Consider the following 22,886-nt stretch of genomic DNA (forward strand, 5'->3'; position numbering starts at 1 on the left):
GTGGATGTTTCAGTCCCTCTTAGAAGGGGGGACAAAATACTCACCAGAGGAAATACAAAGATCCGAGACTGAAAGAAAGGCCATCCAGAAGCTGCCCTAACTGGGGATCCATCCCATATGCAGTCACCAAACCCAGTCACTATTGCTGATGCCAAGAAGTACTTACTGACAGGAGCCTGATATGAATGTCTCCTGAGAGGCTCTGCCAAAGTCTTACTGATACAGATGAGGATGCTTGCAACTAACCATCAGACTGAGTACAGGGACCCTAATGGAGGAGTTTGACAATGGACTGAAGGAGCTGAAAGGGTTTGCAACCCCACAGGAAGAAAAGCAATATCAACCAAACACACTCCCTCCAGAACTCCCAGGGACTAAACCATCAACCAAAAAGTACACATGGTGGTAGGGGGATCTCCAGCATGTAGCAGTCGGCATAATCTGGCATCAATAGGTATAAAATCCCTTGGTCCTATTAAGGTCCTAGTGTAGGGAAATGCCAGGGTGTTAGGTGGAAGTGGGTGGGTGGGAGGAAGAGCATCCTCATAGCAACGGGGGGAGGGTGCATGGGAGATGAGGGAATGAAGTAAGAGGAAAACTGCACTGGTTTAGACCAGAAGGACGAAATGTAAAATCATAAACTATTCAATAACAAAAAAAAATGTACACAAGCTCAAAGATTCACTCCCTCAAAGACCCTATTTTGAAAGTCACAATGTTGACTTTTCAGCACTTTCCCAGCATGTATCATATGCTGGCTTGGATTTATAGCACCAGAAATTTAACTAAAATAATAAAATCAAATTTTTGTTACAAATGTAAACAGTAGTTAGTTCAGATGACTACTACAGACACTTACTGGATGATTGAGTGAGAATGAGGATACCTTGCCAATCATTTGTTCAAGTCAAGTGGACTGTTGGCACTTAGGAAAGAGCCAATTGTAAAATAATCTGGACATTTTTACTGTGTTTATGACATTTGCACATGTGTGTACGTAGACTAGAGGAGGACAAAGGACATATTGATCTATCACTCATAGCCTTATTCTTATTCTTTCACAACCTGGAGCTAAGTTTGTGGTCTCCCCAAACTTAGATGTCTAAATGTCTCTTTCTTTACCAGTGTTGTACGTGTAAGACATAGGGCTACACTTGGGGGTTTGCATGTATTTTGAGCACAGCTCCTCATGCCTGTGTTTTCAGTGTTCTTACAGAATTCGTTCTCCCCCGCCTCCATCCCCTACATAAGGACTTTGGAAGGAAGCAGAAGTTATCCAGAATTAGACTAATAAAAGGCATGACTCAAAGGCAGAAGCTTATATAACCTTTGGATCAGAGGTTGCTGTGCTTTCCAGTTATAAATTAACATTATTTAACTCTGTTCTCTTAGATATTACTTCAGATGTAAGAGCATTCCTGACAGCTAGACATGAACAATCAATTCCTCTGACACAACTGTACATCAATTAGAGAACAATTGTTTTAAATGACAATGTGGTTGAAACGTCAGCATAGTGCCCTGGGTGATTCTTTTAAGACTGCCATCACTGTAAGCATATGTAATTAATGATCTACAGGATGGCTACTATAAGCAGTTGTACCATTTTGTAAATGTGGTTAGCTTAAAACTAGGAATAGGGCAGTTTTCTATTTCTGCTTTTCATCTTATTAGTGCTACTGAATTTTTCTTAGGACACTTATTCTTAAATTCTGTACAGTAGAAAAGGAAACGAATAGTCATAAAATGGGTCAATGATTTCATTATTTAAGAAAAATCAATGTTTCTTCCACCATTTATTTCATGAGCCCAAACATTTTTTTTCAAATCAAAATATACTTCTTGAGGTCACTACACCGTACAATATGAATTTATTTTCTACAAGCAACGTTTGGCTTTTAACATTTTACTTATGCGCATAGCAGGGAACAGTCACTATGTTCTATGGAGTCACGGTCAGTTGACTGTGTATAATTAATTTACAATTAATTTAATTCATTCAATTAGGATTAAATATATGTTTAGCCATCAAATAATAGTCATATATCTGAGTTATCAGCTTTATGTAAGTTTTGAGTCGTTAATTACATTTTGACAGAAAACGTAAATTTATCATCAGTTTAGCATAGATACCATGCATTTTCGGTTTCCATATAATTTTCAAACCTATTTTTAAGCAACTGTTGGAGATTTGCATTGTCCTCCTGAGGTTGCAGTGGAGAGTATCTGAAAGTGATGGCACAAAGAAAGGCCCTAACAGAGACGCCATATGTTCCCCATCTTGGATATAGCTTCATAGATATTCCTTTCATTTATATTGATTCCCAGAATGTCTGACTATATTTAGTCCAGGTTTCTTATTCATTGTAATATTTTATTTCTTCTTCCAAACTTTTTAACATCAGGTGATGTACTTTGTTCATATTTACCCCTCACTGCTCAACTTTAACTTTCCCCAAAAACCCCATCTCATCTCCCTTCTAAGTTCATGTACTCCTTTAATAATTATGTATTTAGCCTTGACAAAATTAGCCCACTGCACTCAGTGAGTGCTGCTCGTGTGCCCTTTATGTGGGGCCATCCTCTGGGAGTATGGTGAACCTAGCACTAGTGGCCACACTCTCAAACAAACAAACAAACAAATGAAGTGACTTTTCTGAGCCCAGTAGCCATCAACTGCTAATGGTTTCATAAGTGGGGGTAAGGCTTCAGGATCCCCTGCTCCCTCATGCTGGATTTTTAACAGTTCAGATTTTGTCTTGTGTTGATAACTACTGCTACTCTGAAGTCATCTTTGTGATGTCCAAACCCTGTTCAGATGATAGTATTACACAACACTTCGCCACATCCTCCAGCTTTTGCATTCTTTAAGTCCATGTTTTTGATATTTTTGATCTCTTGAGCCCTGGGGAAAGAAAGTTGATACTGATGACTCACATACAGTGAACGTTCACCATTGCTCATTCTGTGAACAGTAATGTGCCTCTGTACTAACCACTGCCCACTGTGATAAGATGCAGCTCTGACCGAAAGTGGGAGAAGGAATACAAATCTATAGACATAAAAAAATCACCATGTTGAAGGCAGTTTGCCAACATGGCCATTTAATAAAGTAACATCAATATGTTCTCCCTAGGGCCTATTACTTCTACAGCCATAGTTGTTTTGACCATCTTCAGAGTAGTAGTTATTAAATGTTTTTTATTATTTTATTTATTTATATTCCAAATATTGTCACCCTTCCCAGTCTCCCCTCCCAAAGTTCTTTGCCCCATCCCCCATTTGCCTTTGAGAGGTTTCTCCTCCACTCCCCCAGTATGCGTCCAGCATCTCACTTGCCTAGGGCATCAAGGTTCTACAGGATTAGGTGTATCCTCTGTCACTGAGGCCAGATAAGGCTGTCCTCTGCTACATATGTGCAAGGAGCCACAGGCCAGCCCATGGATGTTCCTTGGCTGGTGACTTAGCCTCTGGGAGCCCTCAGGGGTTTGAGCTAGTTGAGAATGTTGGTATTCTTTGGTTCTTTTTTTTTTTTTTTTTTATGGGGTGGCCATCAGGTATTAAATCTTTTCAATGGAAAAAGAACTTTACTCATATCCAGTCAAAGGAGCAATTGGTAAACTCTATATACACTCTGGTCACTATTGTACCAGGGGCCACATCTTACCTGTCTAGTTAGTGTTGTAACAAGAAGGATTTAATACTCAACAACACTACTGATATCTTTTATCCCCGCCAGCCTCATAGTACCTGCTAGAATTATGAAAACTAAGCAGCAGGAAGAGTTTCCCAGTCATTTCAAAATTTATTTTCTCTGTGTCCTAAAAGTGAGTAGTATCTTCACAAAAGATTCTTGACAACTACCCATGACAGATAACAAAATGCAATGGCAATAGAGGGTATCATTTCTGGGTTCCTCTAGGGCCTTTCTGATCAATAATATGGGCTGATAGCCCATGCCTAGAACTTAGATTTTTGTTTCAAAATGATGAGTTCTAAGAGCAACATGCATGTGTGTGTCCATTTGTTTGCCGTCAATACACAAGATTGGTTTCAGAGCATCGTATACTATATTCACAATTCTTCTTACATTTGTTTTTGACATAATGCCTCACTAAGTTGCTCAGCATGGTCTCGAACTCAGTATGTATCTAGATACATCTCAGACTTGTGATTCTCTTGCCCCAGTCTGCAGAGTAGCGGGGATTACACTCTTACATCACAGTGATGAAATGTTATTCACATGCTTAGATTTTTTGAGTGTGTGCATGTGTTTCACAATGCATGCCATTGTACACATGTGGAGGCCAAATACATGAAGTCACTTCTCTCCATCCACCTTTATGCAGGTTGCTGGAATTAACCTCGGGTCTCTAGGCTTATTGAGTAAGCATCTATACTGGAAGGGCCATGGTGCCAGTCCCCAAATCTATCCATCTATTACATATCTCTATCTATCTATCTATCTATCTATCTATCTATCTATCTATCTATCTACCTACCTACCTATCTATCTACCTATCTATCTATCTATGAGTACATGAGATTTACCTTAAGTTGAGTTGCTATTGCTGTGATGAAACACAATGACCGCAGTTACATGGGGAGGAAAGATTTTATTTACATTATGATTTCCTATCTTTCTATGTCATTGAAGGAAGTCAGGACAGAAACTCAAACAGGTTAGGAACCTGAAGGAATGAGTGATTCAGAGTCCATGGAGGAGTTCACTGAATATGGAACTCAGTGACTGGCAAGACTTGTTGTTCATCCAGTCTGTTTCCAAGTCCCCAGCTGAGGAAGCCACAAAGTTAATCTACAAAACCTGCCTTTGTTAGGTGGGTGCCAAATATCCACTCTTAGCTAATTAGAATAAGGCTGAACCAAGTTGTTAAAACCTTAATTGGCTGTTATGGTCTATCAAAAGTTTTGAGAAACTTCACTGAGGAGAACTTTGGGGGGTAATATGCCCTTTGTTGGATTGTGGACTGAATTAAAGGAATTGGGATAAACTGACTACCAACAAACTTCTTACCAACAAACTTCTTCCTTGTAATTTGACTAGTCACCTTACACTGTTGCCTCCATGACTTCCTCATCAAGATGGACTGGATCCTTTTATACAGTGCACCAAAATGAGTCCCTATGGAAAAGATTGACTCTCAGTGTGAGGGGCTTTATTCTAAGTGATGGGGTTCTGAACAGAGTAAAAGGGGAAAGGAGAAAGCAAGCTGAGTTTCGACAATCTTATCTCTGCTTCCTGACTGGAGATGCAATGCGACTGACTGCCACACCATATAAGTTGATTGTATGTATTCATAGACTTCTCTTAGAGAAGCTGAATTTTTCCCCATAATTAAGACAAACAAACAAAAACAAACCTATGCGGTCTTCCTAGAGAGTTAGCATTGCTCGGCAAGTGGTCAATCAAAGATTCTTAAGAATGAGGGATTTAGGTTCAGCACATGCTGGTGAGGATGTGGAGAAGGAAGAACACTCCTCCATTACTGGTGTGATTGCAAACTGGTATAACCACTCTGGAAATCAATCAGGTGCTTCCTCAGAAAACTGGAAATAGTTCTACCTGAAGACCAAACTTTATCACTCCTGGATATATACTGAAAAGTTGCCCCACCACACAAGGACACATAGGGGTTCCACTATGTTCATAACCACCTTCATAATAGCCAGAAAATGAAAGCAACCCAGATGCCCCTAAACAGAATGGGTACAAAAAATGTAGTTCATTTACATAAGGACATAAGGAATTTTGCAGACAAAGAGATGGAACTAGAAAATATCATCCTGAGTGAGATAATCCAGATCCAAAAGAACATGCATGGTATGTTTTCACTGATAAATGGATATAGTCCTTTACCTCAAAATACCTATGATACAACTCACTGTCTCTTATAAAGTTTAAAAGGAAGGAAGGCCCTAATGAGGATGGTTCAATCCCACCTAGAAGTGGGAACAAAATAATCACAGGAGGCAGAGGGAGGGAAGGATATGGGTGGGAGACACTAGGGCAAGGGATAAAGAGGGCAGGATCAGAGATGGATGAGAAAGAGAAGAGAAGTTCAGAAGACCAAAGGGATGAATGAAGATATGCAGTGTCTGGGTGTGGGTGTGGAGGGAACCTCTAGAAAGTGCCGAAGACCTGGGACATGAAATGCTCCCAGTACACAATGAGAATGACCTTAGCCGAAATACCCAACAGTGGAGAGAGGGAACCTGAGAGACCACCTCCAGTGGATAGGGATCCCAGTGGAGGGATGGAGTCACAAACTGTATTAGTCAGAGGTTTACCGCTGTGAACAGATATCATGACCAAGGCAACTCTTATAAGGACGACATTTAATTGGGGCTGACTTACAGGATCAGAGGTTCTGTCCATTATCATCAAGGTGGAAACAGGACAGCATCCAAGCAGGCATGGTATAGGAGGAGCTGAGAGTTCTACATCTTAATCTGAAGGTGTCAAGCAAAATACTGGCTTCCAAGCAGCTAGGAATAGGGTCTTAGGCCATGCCCACAGTGACATATCTACTCCAACAAACACACCTATACCAACAAGGCCATACCTCCAAATAGTGTTACTCCCTGGGCCAAGCATATAAAAACTATCGCATTCTACTCCTTGCCCCCCCCTTATACTTTTCAAATACATGAGCCTATGAGGGCCACACATAAAAATAACATAATGCAAACCTCTGAATCTGAACATTTAGTCCAACTTTAAAATTCCCCATAGTATATAGCAGCCTCAATAATGTTAAAAGTTCAAAGTTCAACTTCTCTTCTGATATTCATTTAATCACATAACTGTAATCCCCAAAGCAAGACAGGAAACAAGCTAGGCAAACTTCAAACTCTGCATCTCCATGTCTGATGTCAAAGTAGTCTTCAGAATGTCACTCCTTTTTCATCTGTGTTGACTGCAACAAACTTTTTCTGTGCTGGTCTCACTCCCTGTCAGCAGCATTAGCAGATATCCCATAGTTCTAGCATATCAAACATGTTGAGGACTATAAGGCAACTTCAATGTTACTATTTCTTGTTCCAGTGTCTGGGATCCACACACGATCTTCTTGGCTCCTCCAAAGGGCTTGGTCCCATCTCCAGCTCTGCCCTCTGTAGAACTCTGTTGACTCCACTCCACTGCTGCAGCTGTTCTTCATGATCTCCAATATACTGGGGTCTTCCACTTCAACTAAGCTTCACCAATAGCCTCTCATAGGCTCTCTTAACGAGGCCAAGCCTCAACCTCTTGCATGACACCTTCAGTCTTGGACTGTCAACTGTAACTGAGACTAACCTTTCACCAATGACCCCTCAGAGCCAAGCCTCAGCTGCTCTTCATGACCTGTTCATATTTTCAAAACCAATACCACCTGGGTAATTCTTACACATTACCAAGTTCAGCTGTACCATGAGGTACAACCTTAGCTACCTCTGAAACACAGCTTCTTCATGCTTTCAGAAAACACTTCCCAGAATATTTCACCTCAGTGATGCTGGTCTTTTTTTTAAAATCACTGCTAATTTCTTAGCTCCAGCTAACCAGAATCAACTCTTCCAATAGTCTCTCCTATTCTTGAATCTAAAGCCAGAGCTACATTGAGGATGCTGCCTAGTTCTGCTGCATGTTGAGACTGGAACGTGGTCCCTTTTGTTTTATTATATTATCACCAGTTTTCAGCTTTCCAACTCTTTCATTGCCTAAGCGTGGTTGTCCTGAACTTGCTCTGTAGATTGAACTTGAATGCAGAGATCTACATGGCTCTATCTCTTGAATGCTGGAATTAAAGTTATTGTCTTAGTCAGGGTTTCTATTCCTGTACAAAACATCATAACCAAGAAGCAAGTTGGGGAGAAAGGGTTTATTCAGCTTACATTTACACATTACTGTTTATTACAAAAGGAAGTCAGAACTGGAACTCAAGCAGGTCAGGAAGCATGAGCTGATACAGAGGCTATGGAGGGATGTTACTTACTGGCTTGCTTGCCCTGGCTTGCTCAGCTTGCTTTCTTGTAGAACCCAAGACTATCAGCCTGTAGATGGTACCACCCACAATGGGCCCTCCCACCCTTGATCATTACTTGAAAAAATGTCGTACAGCTGGATCTCATGGAGGCATTTCTTAAATGGAGGCTCCTTTCTCTGCTATAACTCCAGCTTGTGTCAAGATGGCATAAAGAAACAGCCAATATAGGTGTGTACCACCATGCCCAAATTTAAACTTATCTTCATCTAGAACCTAATCTGTTTGAGGCTGTCCTTGAATGCAAAGATCTGCTTAGTTTTGCCTCCTGGGACTAAAGGCTTATACTACCATGTCTGGATCTAACTTAGCTAGGTGGGACTTGCCCTAAGGTCACCACTCCCTTAATTCAATTTAATATTCTTGAACACAGTATTCAGCTCTATTTGATTTCCTGGTGTCCCTTTAATACTCAAACTACATATTTTATATTTTTTCTTTCTAAACTTGCTATGCTTGTTCAAAATGCTCTTCATGAGATTTTCCCAGAGAACAGTCTCTGCTGAGCTTTTTTGAAATTTCCTTTGTTAATGCAATTAATATAAATCACTTTACCTTAGCCTTAGCTAGACCTTTCAGACAAGGGCAAAAAGCAGTCACATGCTTCACCAAAATATCACAGAAACAGTCTCTAGGCCACATATTGAAATTCTCCACTTAAACTTCTTGAGCTAGGTCTACACAGTTCAAATTACTCTTAGCAACGAAGTCTTCTATATTCCTACTAGGATAGTCCATTAAGCACCACTTTAAGCATTCACTGCTTTCCAAATTCAAACTCCCCAAAACCACATTCTTTCAAACAAAAGTGTGGTCAGGCCTATCACAGCAATACCCAAGTCCCTTAGACCAATTTTTGTCTTAGAGTTTTACAGACACCATGACCAAGGCAACTCTTACAAGCACAACATTTAATTGGGGCTGCCTTACAGGTTCAGAGGTTCAGTCTGTTATCATGAAGGCAGGAACATAACAGCATCCGGGCAGGCATTGTGCAGGAGAAGCTGAGAGTTCTACATCTTCATCTGAAGGCTGCTAGCATTATACTGGCTTCCAGGCAGCCTAGGAGTAGGGTCTTAAAGCCCATGCCCAGAGTGACACACCTACTCCAACAAGGCCACACCCACTTCAACAAGGTCATACCTACTCCAACTAGGGCACTTCCAAATAGAGTTACTTCCTAAGCCAAGCATATACCAATTATCATACTAACCCACCTTCAAAATTTGTAACCCGGAATTCTTCCTGTCTTAAAGAACAGGGACAAAAGTGGTCTAGAGACTGAAGGAATGACTAACCAGTGACCAGGTCAACTTGGTATCTATCCCATCTGCAGGTACCAAACTATGACACTATTACTGCTGCCATGTTGTGCTTACAGGCAGGAGCCTAGCCTGGCTGTCCTCTGAGAGACTTTACCAGCAGCTGACTGAGACAGGTGCAGATACTTACAGCCAACCGTTGGACTGAAGTCCGGGTGGAGGTGGGGCTATGGAAGAGTTATTGGAAGGATTGAAGGAGCTGAGTGGGATGGCAACCCCATAGGAAGATCAACAGTGTCAACTAACTCAAACCCCTATGAGCTCCCAAAGACTAAGTCACCAACCAATGAGCATACACAGGCTGTTTGTCCTGAGGTCCCTGGCACATATGTAGCAGAGGACTGCCTTGCCTGGCCTCAGCTGGAGCGGATGTACCTCATCCTGTAGAGACTTGATGCCCCAGTGAAGAGGGATATTTGAGGAGAGAGGGGGAGATGGGAGGAAGAGCACTCTCTCAGAGCAAAGGGGAGGCAGAATGGGATGAAGAATTCTGGGAGGTGGGAGAACATCTGTAATATAAGTAAATAAAATAATTAATATAATAATAGTAAAGAATTAGAGGCAACTTGTAAAGCAAGTGGGATGTGGGAGAAGGCTGAGCATGGGAGTAGGAGTGCAAAAGGAAAAAGAGTGTGATCTTTAATAAAAGGGAAGCTCTTGCAGCCTGGGAGGTTCGGTAGAGCAGAGTAGTAGCCTGTGTATCTGCCTTGACTCAGGGTCAGGGGAGAGCCCCTGGGTGTTGCTAAGACCTAGGTGTGTGTGTGTGTGTGTGTGTGTGTGTGTGTGTCTGTGTGTCTGTGTGTGTGTCTGTGTGTGTGAGTGTGTGTCTGTGTGTGTGTGTCTGTGTGTGTGTCTGTGTGTGTGTCTGTGTGTGTGTCTGTGTGTGTGAGTGTGTGTCTGTGTGTGTGTGTCTGTGTGTGTGTCTGTGTGTGAGTGTGTGTGTGTCTGTGTGTGTGAGTGTGTGTCTGTGTGTGTGTGTCTGTGTGTGTTTGTGTGAGTGTGTGTGTGTTTGTGTGTGTTTGTGTGAGTGTGTGTGTGTTTGTGTCTGTGTGTGTGTGTCTGTGTGTGTGAGTGTGTGTGTGTCTGTGTGTGTGTCTGTGTCTGTGTGTGTGTGTCTGTGTGTGTGTTTTTGTGTGTGTGTCTCTGTGTGTATGTTTGTGTGTGTGTGTCTGTGTGTGTGTGTGTGTCTTGGGGGGGGGGCGTGGGCAGAAGTATATACTCACTCCTTTAGTACCTAGGCTGGAGCCAAGGCAAGGTAATACCTTCAAGTCCTGTAGGTCCAGAAATCCAGGGAAGCCACTATTTAGATTTTGACAGGCACAGGTTAGTTCCTCCCTCTCTCTTTACTTCTGTCCTTCCCTTTCTTCCTGGTATATTTCCTCTATGAATTTCCCATGATAGACATGTCTGTGGGTGTCTAATCTGTAGTGTACCCTTACTTTCTGACACAAGGACCTCCTGATTAGGAGCAGCTGTGTGGCCACTTCCCTGACTGGAAAAACTGGACAGATAGGAAACAAGAGGCCACTTTGACAGGAGTTTAATATGTACTCAAATCCTTTTTCCTGTATTCAATTTGTAGTTGAAAATTCTCTAAAACTATTTCAAGTACTGCCACCATTTCTTCGAAGAGCTTGTCATGTTGGGTCTGTCTAGTAATGTCCACCTCCTCTTAAGAGTTCCCGTGCACAGCTCAAGCCACCACTGTTTGTCCAGAAGCCCACCCTGTACCCCACAGGTGACCCAGTTTCCAGGAATCCTTTCTCACAGAAATTCTTTGTCACGTGGTTCACTACTGCAGCATCCTTTGCTTCTTCCTCACTTTTGCTGGCTCTAATCTGCTCTCCCCACTCCCATTCCCAAGCCCGTGTGGGCACAAGAATCATATGTGGGTCACATGACTTCCTTAGGACATTCTGCGGGGTCCTTATACAAGTAGGTGTGTGCGGAGACTCACCAGCTCAGGAGCAGCCATGGGCACAGCCTTCTCTTTTTCAGGCTCACAGCTCCTCTTACAGGCCTGACATCAAGAGAAATCGGTTTGCTGATGAAGGAATGGTACTCTCTTCTGTGATTTATATTCAACCCCCCCCACACACACACACTCTTCTCCCTCTTCCTCTCGCTGTGATGCTGCACCTCTCCTCTCCCTTCTTATTTGCTTCCTAATTCTCTCTCTTACCTCCTTAGACATATATGCTTACCTAGTCTAAATGGGCTGTTAGGTCCCCTTTCTCTGCCATTTAAGACTTACTGTCCTGAATATCCAGGAACCAGAAGCTTGAATTTTGATGTTGAGCCCTTCTAGACTAGAGTCAGTCATTCCACACCACAGCGTGCCTCATGCCACCCTCTCCAGCTCCAATATGGGAACCGGAGGACCTTATCACCTGCCTTCCACACACTCGGCAGACACCCACACACCCACGTGGGCCTCTCCAGTAGCAGCAGCAGCAGTAGCAGCAGGTAGCTGCTTCGCCGCCGCTGTAGCTTTGGTGTTGCAGCTCTCTGTTGTTTCTTTTGCAGGCCCCATTCTGGGGCTTCTCTGAGGGGACCCCTCTTAGTAGCCTCATGCATCTATTAACTGTATTTCTCTCTTTCTGGTTCATCCCACCCTCATCACCACGCTACTGTGATCCCCAGCGGAGCGCAGTCTGTGCTTTAGTACTGCTGGTGCCAGAGGGTCGTTCACTCCTTGGAGCTGCGCGGCGGCGGAGGTCCAGCTTGCACCTCTGTAGCCAGCACAGGCCAGGGCAGCAGCGACCTGGAATCCAGCGGGCCATGCTGGTGCTACTGGACCAGGATGGGAGGAGGTGCTCTACTGTCAGGGGAAGGAGACTCCCAGATGCCGCCTGCTCCAACCCCCACCCCTCCCCGCCAGTGTTGCCTCGTCGTGTTTACTGCGATTTCGCATTCATCTATTCGTAATTTTCCGAACTGGGGATTCTTCCTGCTGTTTTCCCGGCAACTACTCTCTCCTTTGAGTTTCATGAACCCGGCGCGCGCGCGTTTATGTGTATTAGGGTGGGGTGATCTGTGTTTGCTTTTGGACGATTTTGAGTATTTTTCTGAGAAAGGTACACTTCAGGGGACTGCGTATTTGCAGTAGTGGATTCTCGAGCGAATCTCCTCTAGTGATTAATCGTGAAACTTTTACCGCTTTCCTTTTTCTTCCAGCGCCCGGGCTTTCGTTCATAGACTAGCACGCTAAAGGGTAAAGTATTCACCCTTTAGAAAAGAGGGGACTAGAAAGCTCCAGTTGGAAGGACGGGAAACAGAGTCATGTCTAACCTTTAAAAAGTGAAAACACGAACTCGAAGGGGCATTTTTGCATGATGGCCCCTCCCCCTTCCACGCCTTTCACCCTCCACTGAGATGCAGTGGGGAATTCTCGAAGCTCCTCCAGCCCCTTCTGCTGGAGCTGGGTGAGTGAAAGAGCCCAGCCTGGTCCTCACCCCCTCCCCATCCCCCACGAACCAAGCCGCTGTGATGTCCTTGCTGTCGCCGCCGCCCCATTCCGCCGCTCACCAGCCCTGGGGGCACCGGCTGTGCTCAGCTGCCCAGTCTCACCCAGGCTTCGAGCTTCCTGGAGGGTCATGCAACCCGTAGCTATGACTAAGACGCTCACTTGGTAACTCTGCCATATTCCTTATCTTTCCCTTCCTTCCCTCCCCTCCCCCTTTAAACACCCCCGTGTTCCCCTCCACCACCCTTGAGCCCTCCCCCGCCCCCAGACGCCCACCCTTAGACTCCTTTTCCTGCAAGATATCAGAGGTGGCGCGCAGCCCGACGAGCCGATGACGGACCCCTGCTTCCTGCCTTCAATGCCTCAGCAGAAGACCCCCAAAAGCTGGAGAGAGGAGGGCTGCGGCTGGACATCCTCCGGGCGACGCTGCTCGGACCCGGTGCTAGTGGTGGATGAGACCGGTGACTGAACAAGTCCCTGCCTCTGCCTTCGCTGCCGCCTGCCCAGTCGTTGCCGTCGATCGGGACCGGTCCCCACCTTGCGCCTTCTGCCTCTCACCCCAGATCAGGTCCGGGCTTCGGGCGCCCCGGGGCTCGCCCGGCGCTTGCCGCCGCCCGCGCGCCGACTGCCCGCCGCGTCCTCCTGACAGCTGCGGCGGCGGTGATGCAGAGGAGGAGGGCGCTGCCGGCGGCGGTGCTCATGGTGGCGGTCGGCGTCCGGGTGTGATGAGAGCGTCATGGTGGAGATGCTGGCTTCGAGGCGGTGAGAGAGCAAACGAGGGCGAGAGCCAGCCAAGGGCGGAAGACAGACCAGTTCTGATGCTTTCTTTCCTCTGTCGCTTCCCCCCACTGTATATTACCCGTGGTTTGCATATTTGAAACCTCTGGACTCAATCCTTTCCCTACCATCGAAGTCTCCCCGTTTCTAAATGGAATTAGTGGAGATCGGAGCCTCTGGTGTAACGCACAGACATGATCTATGGACGCAGTTTGTTTCACAGTGAGTACCTCTCCAGAGTGCCAGTCCGTTCCGGGGTGCTGCCATCTCTCCTCTTGGACCCATGCATCAGGAAAAGCCCTACCAACCACTCAAGCCAGACCCCGCAGTCCCTTGGAGTCTGGGGCAGATGTAAACTTTCGGTACTGCAGCATCATACAGCCTGGCGGGGGCGGCGCACAGAGTGGCGCTGGACCTCAGAGTTGGTCAGGGAAAACTGTCCCTCCATAGGCAGGATCTCTGGGTGGTCCAGAGGAGCATATAGTTAAAAAGTAGACACTTGCAGGAGATGCTGGTCCCCAGAGAGGACGCAGGTGGAAAGAGGGAGGCAGCAGGGTTGATCTTTGCTGGGCAAGAAGAAATAATCCTCCTTTGTGGGGTTCAGGGGTTCAAGGGCCCACCTTTCATCCCCCAGGTAAGCTAACGTGTACTTGAACCCAGGCGGTTCAGGAGGAGTCCAGCCACTGCCCTCTAAAGCTCTAACTCTGTTTGGGAGTATGATAAAGCCTGGGGATAAGGGGGAGAGAAGTGGAGGCAAAAGGTTCAGAAGTCAGTAAAGACAGTGTCAGAAAACGCATGGTGAGGATCTCATATTATGAATCAAAACCTGTGACACTGTCAGAGATTCACTTAATCCACGAGTTCAACATTGTACTGGTCCACTATGTGATTCCATCCAAAAAGGGAAAGCAAGCTAAGAAGGCCAAATGTGTACACTGATAAGCCTGGAGCCTCTGTGTGTCTGTGATGGGGGAGGGAGTTGTAGAATGACAGCATGGTCTGGCCTAAGTATAAAGTAGTGCGATTTATAATTCCTCAAAACTTAATGTCAAGACTCAGATGTTTCTTTTTTCTTTTCTGAGAATAGTCTTTAGTCATCAACACTTAAGCTCCTGTGATGTACTTTAGATAAGATGACTGAATTATGCTCCCATTTCTTTTCCCCTAAATTAGTTTTAAGTGGAAATGGGCAAAGAAAGGTCTTTTATGTAATTGGTCAAAACAAATAATAAAACTGAAGCAGACAAATGTTAGTTATTCCTAAGAATAGACATTTTTAACAGTTTTCTAGTTTCGGGTTTCTAGACAGTATTTTTTTAAAGTAATGCACGAATAAGTATGCAGAAGTTTAGGCTGCTGTGGCATTGCAGATTTACTGTACAGTGACAGATTAGTGGCTCTGACCCTGCACTGACTCCATGGATGCTTCTAGAAACCCCTTTTCTCAAAGGTGTTGTCTGCTTCTGGGGAGTGGTCAGTGTAGAATCACAGTAAAAGTTAGAAATCATGAGTTTTACAGCCGGAGAATGTCACAAACAGGGCTAGTTGGTAGTTTGGTAAGATTTTTGAAGGGAACAAAAGCTAAAGTAACACAAAGGAACTAACCCCTTCCTATAGTTCTGTTTCTATGCCAGCACCAATCCACTTTGATCTATTTTCTCTTGCTTTCCCATCCCACCTGTCCTAGGCTTTGCAGGATTGTTCATGTTCTAATATGGCAAGCTTATTGGCAATGTGTTAGGGTCGATCATGGAGATTTGGCTCTCTGATGCCTTCCTTCATCTACTAGTGGTCTCCTTTACCTCCAAAGACACCGACAAAGCTCTCAGGAAAGGACACTTTACTAAAAAGAGATCTTGAAATCGCTTCCTAGTCCCTGTAACATTTCAGAGTGCAACATTGTCTCAAGCCTTGAAGTCTTTGGGTTATTGACCAATCTAAATAGGAAACGCTTCTTTATGGGAGTCCTAAATTTTCCTCTAAACTTTGTGAATTAGATGTCCTAAGTTTTGAGTTACCTTTGTGGGATTAGCAATGATAACACCATCCTATTTCAGTATCAACTTATCTATAAATTGTCTTATAGTTTCATAAGATTTGGTCATTTTTTGATGTGAATTCTAAAGTTCTAACTATTCTTTTCTGTTTCAGTTATAGCAAGTTTAATCATCCTCCATTCTTCTGGAGCAACCAAGAAAGGAACAGGTGTGTTTCTCTGGAAAAGTTCTAATGGAGATATTTAATTATTTTTGCATTTTTCCTATTTCACCATATCCATTATATTCCAGAATAGCTGGACATCTTATAGTATGTATAATTGACTGGCTTTGACTAAAAGACTGTTTTGAAATTAATTTACTAATGGATATTATGAAGAATATCTTGCCTATTTTGGTATTATAAAATATCAGAGGATGGTTCTTTTAAAAATTTTGTTTTGTTTTACAGAAAAACAAATCACCCCAGAAACACAGAAGTCAGTGCAGTGTGGAACGTGGACAAAACATGCAGAGGGGGGTGTCTTTACCTCTCCCAATTATCCTGGCAAATATCCCCCAGACCGAGAATGTGTCTACATCATAGAAGGTAAGAGTAGAAGGAGTGCCCAAGCCCGGGAGACAAGCCAAACCTGGCCTTCTCCAGGCTTGTGAGAGTCCCCAAGTGTGTGATGTGCATAGAGACCTCACAAAACTGATTTGGGAGATACTGAACACAAATATTTCTCAGTGAACAAATAACTATAAATCTAGAATCAGGGTAATTACTGAAATTATTAGAAATGCGTTATGAACACACAAATATCTGGCAAATGGGACAGGTCTATAACCAAAGAGATTATTTTGCAGTACTCTAAAACAATAGAATTATTATCTACTTGTCAGACTTTGTAAAATTTTGGGAAACTAGCATTTCACTAGTTTAACAATTATAATAACTGATATATTTTTAATGTTTTCTTTAATGTGAACAAGCAAGACAGACCATGTGAATGGCAAAGGTGGGTCTGTAATGATGTTTTCTAAAGTTCTGTAGCTTTTTGTTATTTGGAAGTGACATGATACCATTTTCAAGTCAGTCAGGGTCCTAACATAGGAAGTTTTCATCTGTTTCACAGCCTGAAGGACAAAAAGTACTTAAAAAAGATTCATCCTTCTGAATACTTTTCATTTCTTCTAACCTTGGGCCACCTATATGTTTAATACAGAGGAAGCTTTAAAATATATGATAATGTCTTCCAGTGATGAAGGCCAAATTTTAAGTGTTAGTTTGAAATAACTTAGAACTCTGGATCACCTGTCACTTGTACAGCTGCAGAATAAATGATGGTAATGAGAAAATGGTGACTTCTTAGTGTCTACTCATAACCAGGGGCACAGTCACATGGTAGACCTTTCAGTAATAACTCTGGTTTCTGTTTCTCTGATTTTAAGAGGCTCTATCTAAACATGAATTTTTATTTTCATTTTCATAAATAAGTCAAGATAATACTCTTCTTGTATTGTCCAAAGTAGGGATTGTTTTTAAATCAAAGGAAACCCAAACTACATATACCTTGATATTTATAGGACAATACAAACCAATTATAACAGACTAGTGGAAGTTTGGATTGCTAGAAAATGAAAACATTGGTTGAAACCAGTTGTTATTCTTTTTATTAAGTTCATGTAACATATTTATTAATTAAATGAATTAAAATGACATGAGCTTTTGCAAAGCTTATTATATTCCAAAATATCTCCTCATAGTAAGATAACCTAATGTTGTGAATTAGGAAATGGGGCAAAGGGAGATTCAATGTCTGCCTGAAACTCAAAATACTTGTATTTGAAAGAGCACAATTTAAAAAATGCTAGATTGTTAAAGTGGAGAGTCGGAGTGAGTTATCTTATTTAAAAGATTAATTAACTCAGAAATGAAGTGTTGCCTGTTAGCTGTGTTTTCTCATGTGTTACTTTGGTGCATTAACAAGTACTGCCAGCCTTGAGTGTAATAATACTCATATAGTTTCATTTATTTTTGTACTTATATTAAGGACAAAATAAAGTGAGGAAAGGAACCGAATGTCTGCTTTTAGTGAGCCCATACATGAAGATTTCACATCTTCAAATGGTGCTGTAGCAACTCTTTTATTCATTTGCTACAAGCATTGCACATGACTTACAGTGTACTAGAATTATGGTGCTGTCAGTGGGCTTGGGAAGTATGAGAAAGTGAGGGCTTCAAAGTTTACATAGATTAGCTGGATCAAGAAGGCGAAGATAGAACTATGGTCTCATTCCTCATTGTTTGTGGGTACCAGGTGGTAGTCCTCTTTCCTTAAAAACACCATGTACTAAAGAGCAGACAGGTGGTAAGAAGGGGATACCTAGGATTCTTCCAAAGGTACAGAGAAGAACAGGTAGGAGGGAGACAATCCTAAAAAGATCTGTATTCTAGGAGCCAAGTCTCTTGAAATTCACACAGTCAATGGACTACCACTGAAAGAATTCAGAGAACTAATGAGGTGTGACTTCAGTGGAAAAATAACTGAAGGAAAGGAACACCAACCAAGGGGCTATTGCAAATGTCTACATAAAACAGAATAAACCTGAACTACAGATACAGACTTTGGCAGGGGTGACAGAGCAAAGGGAAGAAATGACATGGATTTACAAAATTGAAATGCAAATGATTGAGTGAGAGATGAGAGAACAGGGTTTAAAAGACGATGAATTGCTCAATTTTGCCATTTATATGCATGTCTTGTGGAGTGAACAAATGTGTGGATTTTTAGTTCTATGCTGACTCTTCACATTTATAGGATATAAATACAGAGATTGCCTGTAATGGTTTCATGTGGATAAAAATACCAGAAGGAAGTATTTAGAACACTAATATTTCAGTGTATTAAAAATATAGACGTCTGGAGCTTTTCCTAGATTGCCCTCATTTATGGAGACACAGGCTCAGGAACCATCTGATTGTCAAATCATCCAATTGGATGATTTATCCCATGAATAAAGAGAGGTGGAAGATACGTTTCTGGAACATAATATATTGTGAATGGACAGAATAGGGAGACTCAAAGGGTTCCCAGAAAGAACCTCCGGAATCATGTAGGGATATCATGGAGTAGGTGTAGATGAAATTCAAGAATCAGTCAGTTTCCAAGTGACAGTTGTTACAACAAGAAAAAAACTAGGCAAACACGCATATGTGTTTATCGTATGAAGCAATTAAGAGTCTGCTTATGACTTTAGCATGAGCACAATGGTTAACACAGAGAGCTAGGGAGCCGTCTCCCAGTCAGTAGAATACTGCGAGGAAACAGTACTTGGAGATGGAGAAATCAAGTCGCACAGTAAGCAGGAGTGGGTATTTTTAAGAGGAAAATTAAACATACTTATCTCTAGACGGAATTGTTGGATAAGTAGAAAGTAGGTATTAAAAATTAGAAAAAAATTGGAGAAGGTAATGTCTGAGAAGGTATCAATGGAGGTTGTCTAGGAGGAGTTAGTCTGTGGGTATTTCTGTAAGGGATTTTCATAATTGAGTAAACTGAGGTAAGAAAACTGATCCTGAAAGTGATTGACACTGTGTATTAGTCGGGTTCCTCATTGTAAAGGGGAAGAGCCATTGGTTCTAGTCTTACTGTCCGCTTCTGTGCATACAATGTAACGAATTGTTTCAGGTTCCTTCTACCTGAATGTTCTCTCGCAGTGAGGGCTCTAACTTGGAATTATGAGTTCAATAAACACTTTCCCGTTTCAGTTGTTTATGCCAGGGTATTTTGTAATAGCAAGAAAGAAAGCTAACAAGGATAAAGAGCCAGGTTACTGAAGATAAGACAAAATGTGTTTAAAAAATTCATGTACCCTTTCAGTCATGGGCAGCAAGATTCTTTTGTGTGTTTCAAATGGTATCAGCACTCCTTCAGATTAGGAAAGTCCACTGCATGTATAACAAATGAGTGTGTGTGGACACAGTATCCCAAGAGCCTTAGAGAGATGGAAATCTAAAGGAACTTTAGTTTCTGTTGCACTTCAGACAGGGGCAATAGAGTGAAGGAGGCTGTGATTCTATTAAGTTGATGAAGAAGAAAAGTGAGTTTATAGAGCTGGAACCTGACAGATTCAATTCCCTTGTATGGTAACCACTCATTTGCACATATACAACATCAACTCTGTGTAGCATGTTTACTTTTTACAAAGTTATTTGGTATTTCCTAAAATCTAGTTCATGGAATTTTCTTAAATGAGCTTATGTGTAAGCTTAATTTCAGCATGCTGGCTGAAAGAAAAATTAATTATCTATGAGTAACAGGATTCTCCAGAAGCTGCATGAGGGTATGCTGCCAGATAAGACCTGAATGGTGTGTTTATCCATGCTGGATAGAGTATAAGCCGTAAGGAAAATGAGAATAAATATATTCTGTGCAAATGATGGCAGTTTCCTGGCTGAGGATACAAGTAGGAGACCCAGGATGTGTTGATCGATGATACATTAAACGATAAGTCAATTAGCTCAAGACAGTACTCTCAGCTTTCTTTCTTTAGCCTTGTATTATTTGCATCTAAAGTAAATTCCCGATATGCTGAAGTAGTTTATTTTGGTAAAATCTTCATCAGACTTATCAAAGAGCAGATATACAAGCAAACTCATACTGTATATTGCAATGAACTCAAAGTAATACACTTAGTGCTGTATATAATCATCCAATTTCTTAAATGTAAAGCTTTATGTTTGTACAGTAATATGCTCAATTAGAACATGATTCCTCAGATAGTTTAAAAGAATGAATATTTTTTTCAACTAGAAAGTTTTAGGTATTTTTTGGATATACTTTCAATTCTATCATACCTCCTCTGACTTTTGACCTTTGTAATATATCTAATGTCAGAAAAAAAATGTAGCTTAGGTTATAAATGCCTTTTTTTCCCCAGTGGGTACTGAATTGGAAATATTTTACAAGTTAAAGCTTTTTTAGAGAGTAACACAAGACCTTTTTGGTGTTGATCTTAAAATTAAGAGCCAAAGATCAGTTAATTTATATATTATTACAATAGTCTCCTATTTCTAAGTTAACATGTATCTCCATTCTATATAAGTCATTGGCACCCAAGCCTGTACAAATTTAATTTTTAGGTCATTATTTGTAGTGATCAATATACATTTAGGAAACAGAGGAGCATGGATAGCAGGCATTCCAGATGGTTGCTAACTCCAGAGGCAGCAGGATTTGCTGTGTCCAAGTGTTTATTAGGGTTAGCCCATGAAGGAGGCCAGGTAGCAAGAAAGTTCTTCTCAAGTTGATCAAGGAAGCAGAAGTTCCTAGACTGTGTCTATGTGCACTGATATTTATACCAATGCTGTGACCACTGTGGAGTGTCCTGGCTGAGTATAATGGGAATTGTGGTTATTATTTTTTTGGTCATGAAATGGAAAGGTAGGGGAGGTATTAAAATATGTATTAGTGTGGTGATTTATATGGTTGCTAGGTCAGAGAATGCTTCTATATTTCATAGAGCTATAGAAATATTTGTTAAGTTAAACTAATTTTAATTTATTCCTGAAAATTTGAAAACATTCTCAATGACATATATTGTACTTAAGTACCATGAAAAGAAAGCAAACAGGGTTCTTGTCTTTAGACTGAGAGAGGGATTTCCACTAATCAAGATCGTCGTAGAGGCCTGAAGATGTAGCTTAGTGGTAAAACATCTTTTATCATGTGATAGGCCTTGGTTTCAATCACCGGCACTGACAAACAAAGCAAAACAAAAGCAAACAATAGAAATCAGCCAAATAAAAACCCTCCCAGGATAGGCAGAAGTTAAATTATAGATGTCTAGACATGGAAGAGAGTGAACAAATGTACACCAGCTGGAGAGGACCTTTCCTTAATAAAGAAGACCTGATCCAAGTGCCTTGATTTGCTGATTCTGAAGGGGTGAGATCATGGAAGTGAGGTGTTCTCAAGGCCTCTATCTGTCAAGTGCCTTGAAATGATGAAACCACATTTACTTTCTGGAGTCATTACCCTTTCAGTACCTTCATACACATCTGGTTGTAACTGCTTGAGTAGTTGCATAGCTGCCTGGGGGACAGTTCCCAAGTGGATTCTGACCTTTGACCAGAACACTGCAGATTCTAAGAAAAGGGAGAATGTAGACTGCTCATCTCCTAACATGAGTTACTAACAGTACTGCTGACTTGGGGTCTGCTCCCTGTCAGTCGTTTCCCATGATGACATCAGCAGCTTTAAAGGCCAACCCTACAGTGCTCTTAGGTGAACACAGCCCTACAATAGTGAGTGTCTCCTTTCTGTGAATTTCCATGCAACTCTTCTACTGTGTTCTATTGAACACTATACACCTAGGACCTGATAGAGAACTAGGAAATCAGCCTCAATATTTAAGGAACTGTTTTCTACATGTAATCTTCCTTCTGTTATTTTACAGCTGCCCCAAGGCAATGCATTGAACTTTACTTTGATGAAAAGTACTCAATCGAACCATCTTGGGAGTGCAAATTTGATCATATTGAAGTTCGAGATGGACCCTTTGGCTTCTCTCCAATAATTGGAAGGTTCTGTGGACAACAGAATCCACCTGTTATAAAATCTAGTGGAAGATTTCTGTGGATTAAATTCTTTGCTGATGGGGAGCTGGAGTCTATGGGATTTTCAGCTCGATATAATTTCACACCTGGTAAGTAAGATCTTCATTTCCACTTTGTTTCTTGCCTCCCCCCCATTTTCTTTTCTATTATCATAGTAAAAATGTTTTTTTAATATTAAAAGTTTTCAGTGACTTTTCCGATTTTGATTAGAATGCGATCTGTAAACCCCTTTGCTTAGGCTTTACAGAGTCCGAGAAAAACAACAAAGCTTAGCTATTATACAGTAGGTAAAGAATGAATCAGAAGTCTGACCAGGAACAGAGCTAATCCAATTAACTTCCATAATATCGAAATGTGTAATTTGAGGGACCATCTGTCATATGGAAATTAATTCTAGGTAGGATCTCACTAAATATTAAAAGACAATCGTGATGTTAAAACGAATGCTCATTAAAATAAAATTTGAGAACTTGAAAATAAAAATGTATTTGTTCTCAGAATTATTATCATTTATAAGGCATAAGGCATCCTGACACACAGTAGCCTAATTTCATTTTAGACATGGAAATCTTTCAGAGGTTTAAGGAAAAGAAAACAGGAGCCTCAGGGAGGCAGCCACTCACTCTAATGTTAAGAGTAATCACAGAATTTTTCAGCTTATGTCCAGTTTCACCC

At 41.9% G+C, this 22,886-nt stretch overlaps 1 protein-coding gene across 11 annotated transcripts in view; it reads left to right on the forward strand.

Moving 5' to 3' along the window:
* Positions 1–7,874: 7,874 nt before the first annotated feature.
* Positions 7,875–22,886, forward strand: part of Neto1 (neuropilin and tolloid like 1) — a 123,276-nt gene continuing 108,264 nt past the window's right edge. For 7 of the 11 annotated variants that reach the window (XR_005496025.2, XM_006255035.5, XM_039096765.2 and 4 more), the window contains exons 1-4: positions 7,875–13,832; positions 15,762–15,815; positions 16,059–16,196; positions 22,052–22,300. Coding sequence is in view for 9 of the 11 variants with exons in the window: in XM_006255035.5 (XP_006255097.1) it covers positions 13,805–13,832; positions 15,762–15,815; positions 16,059–16,196; positions 22,052–22,300 (469 nt within the window). In the remaining 2 variants the exon portion in view is untranslated. Of the gene's footprint in view, positions 13,833–15,761; positions 15,816–16,058; positions 16,197–22,051; positions 22,301–22,886 lie in introns of those variants that run through there. The other 4 variants (XM_063277287.1, NM_001107371.1, XM_039096768.2 and 1 more) reach the window with 4 other exon arrangements.

Source organism: Rattus norvegicus, chromosome 18 (assembly GCF_036323735.1).
Source record: "Rattus norvegicus strain BN/NHsdMcwi chromosome 18, GRCr8, whole genome shotgun sequence".
NCBI classification, from domain to species: Eukaryota; Metazoa; Chordata; class Mammalia; order Rodentia; family Muridae; genus Rattus; species Rattus norvegicus.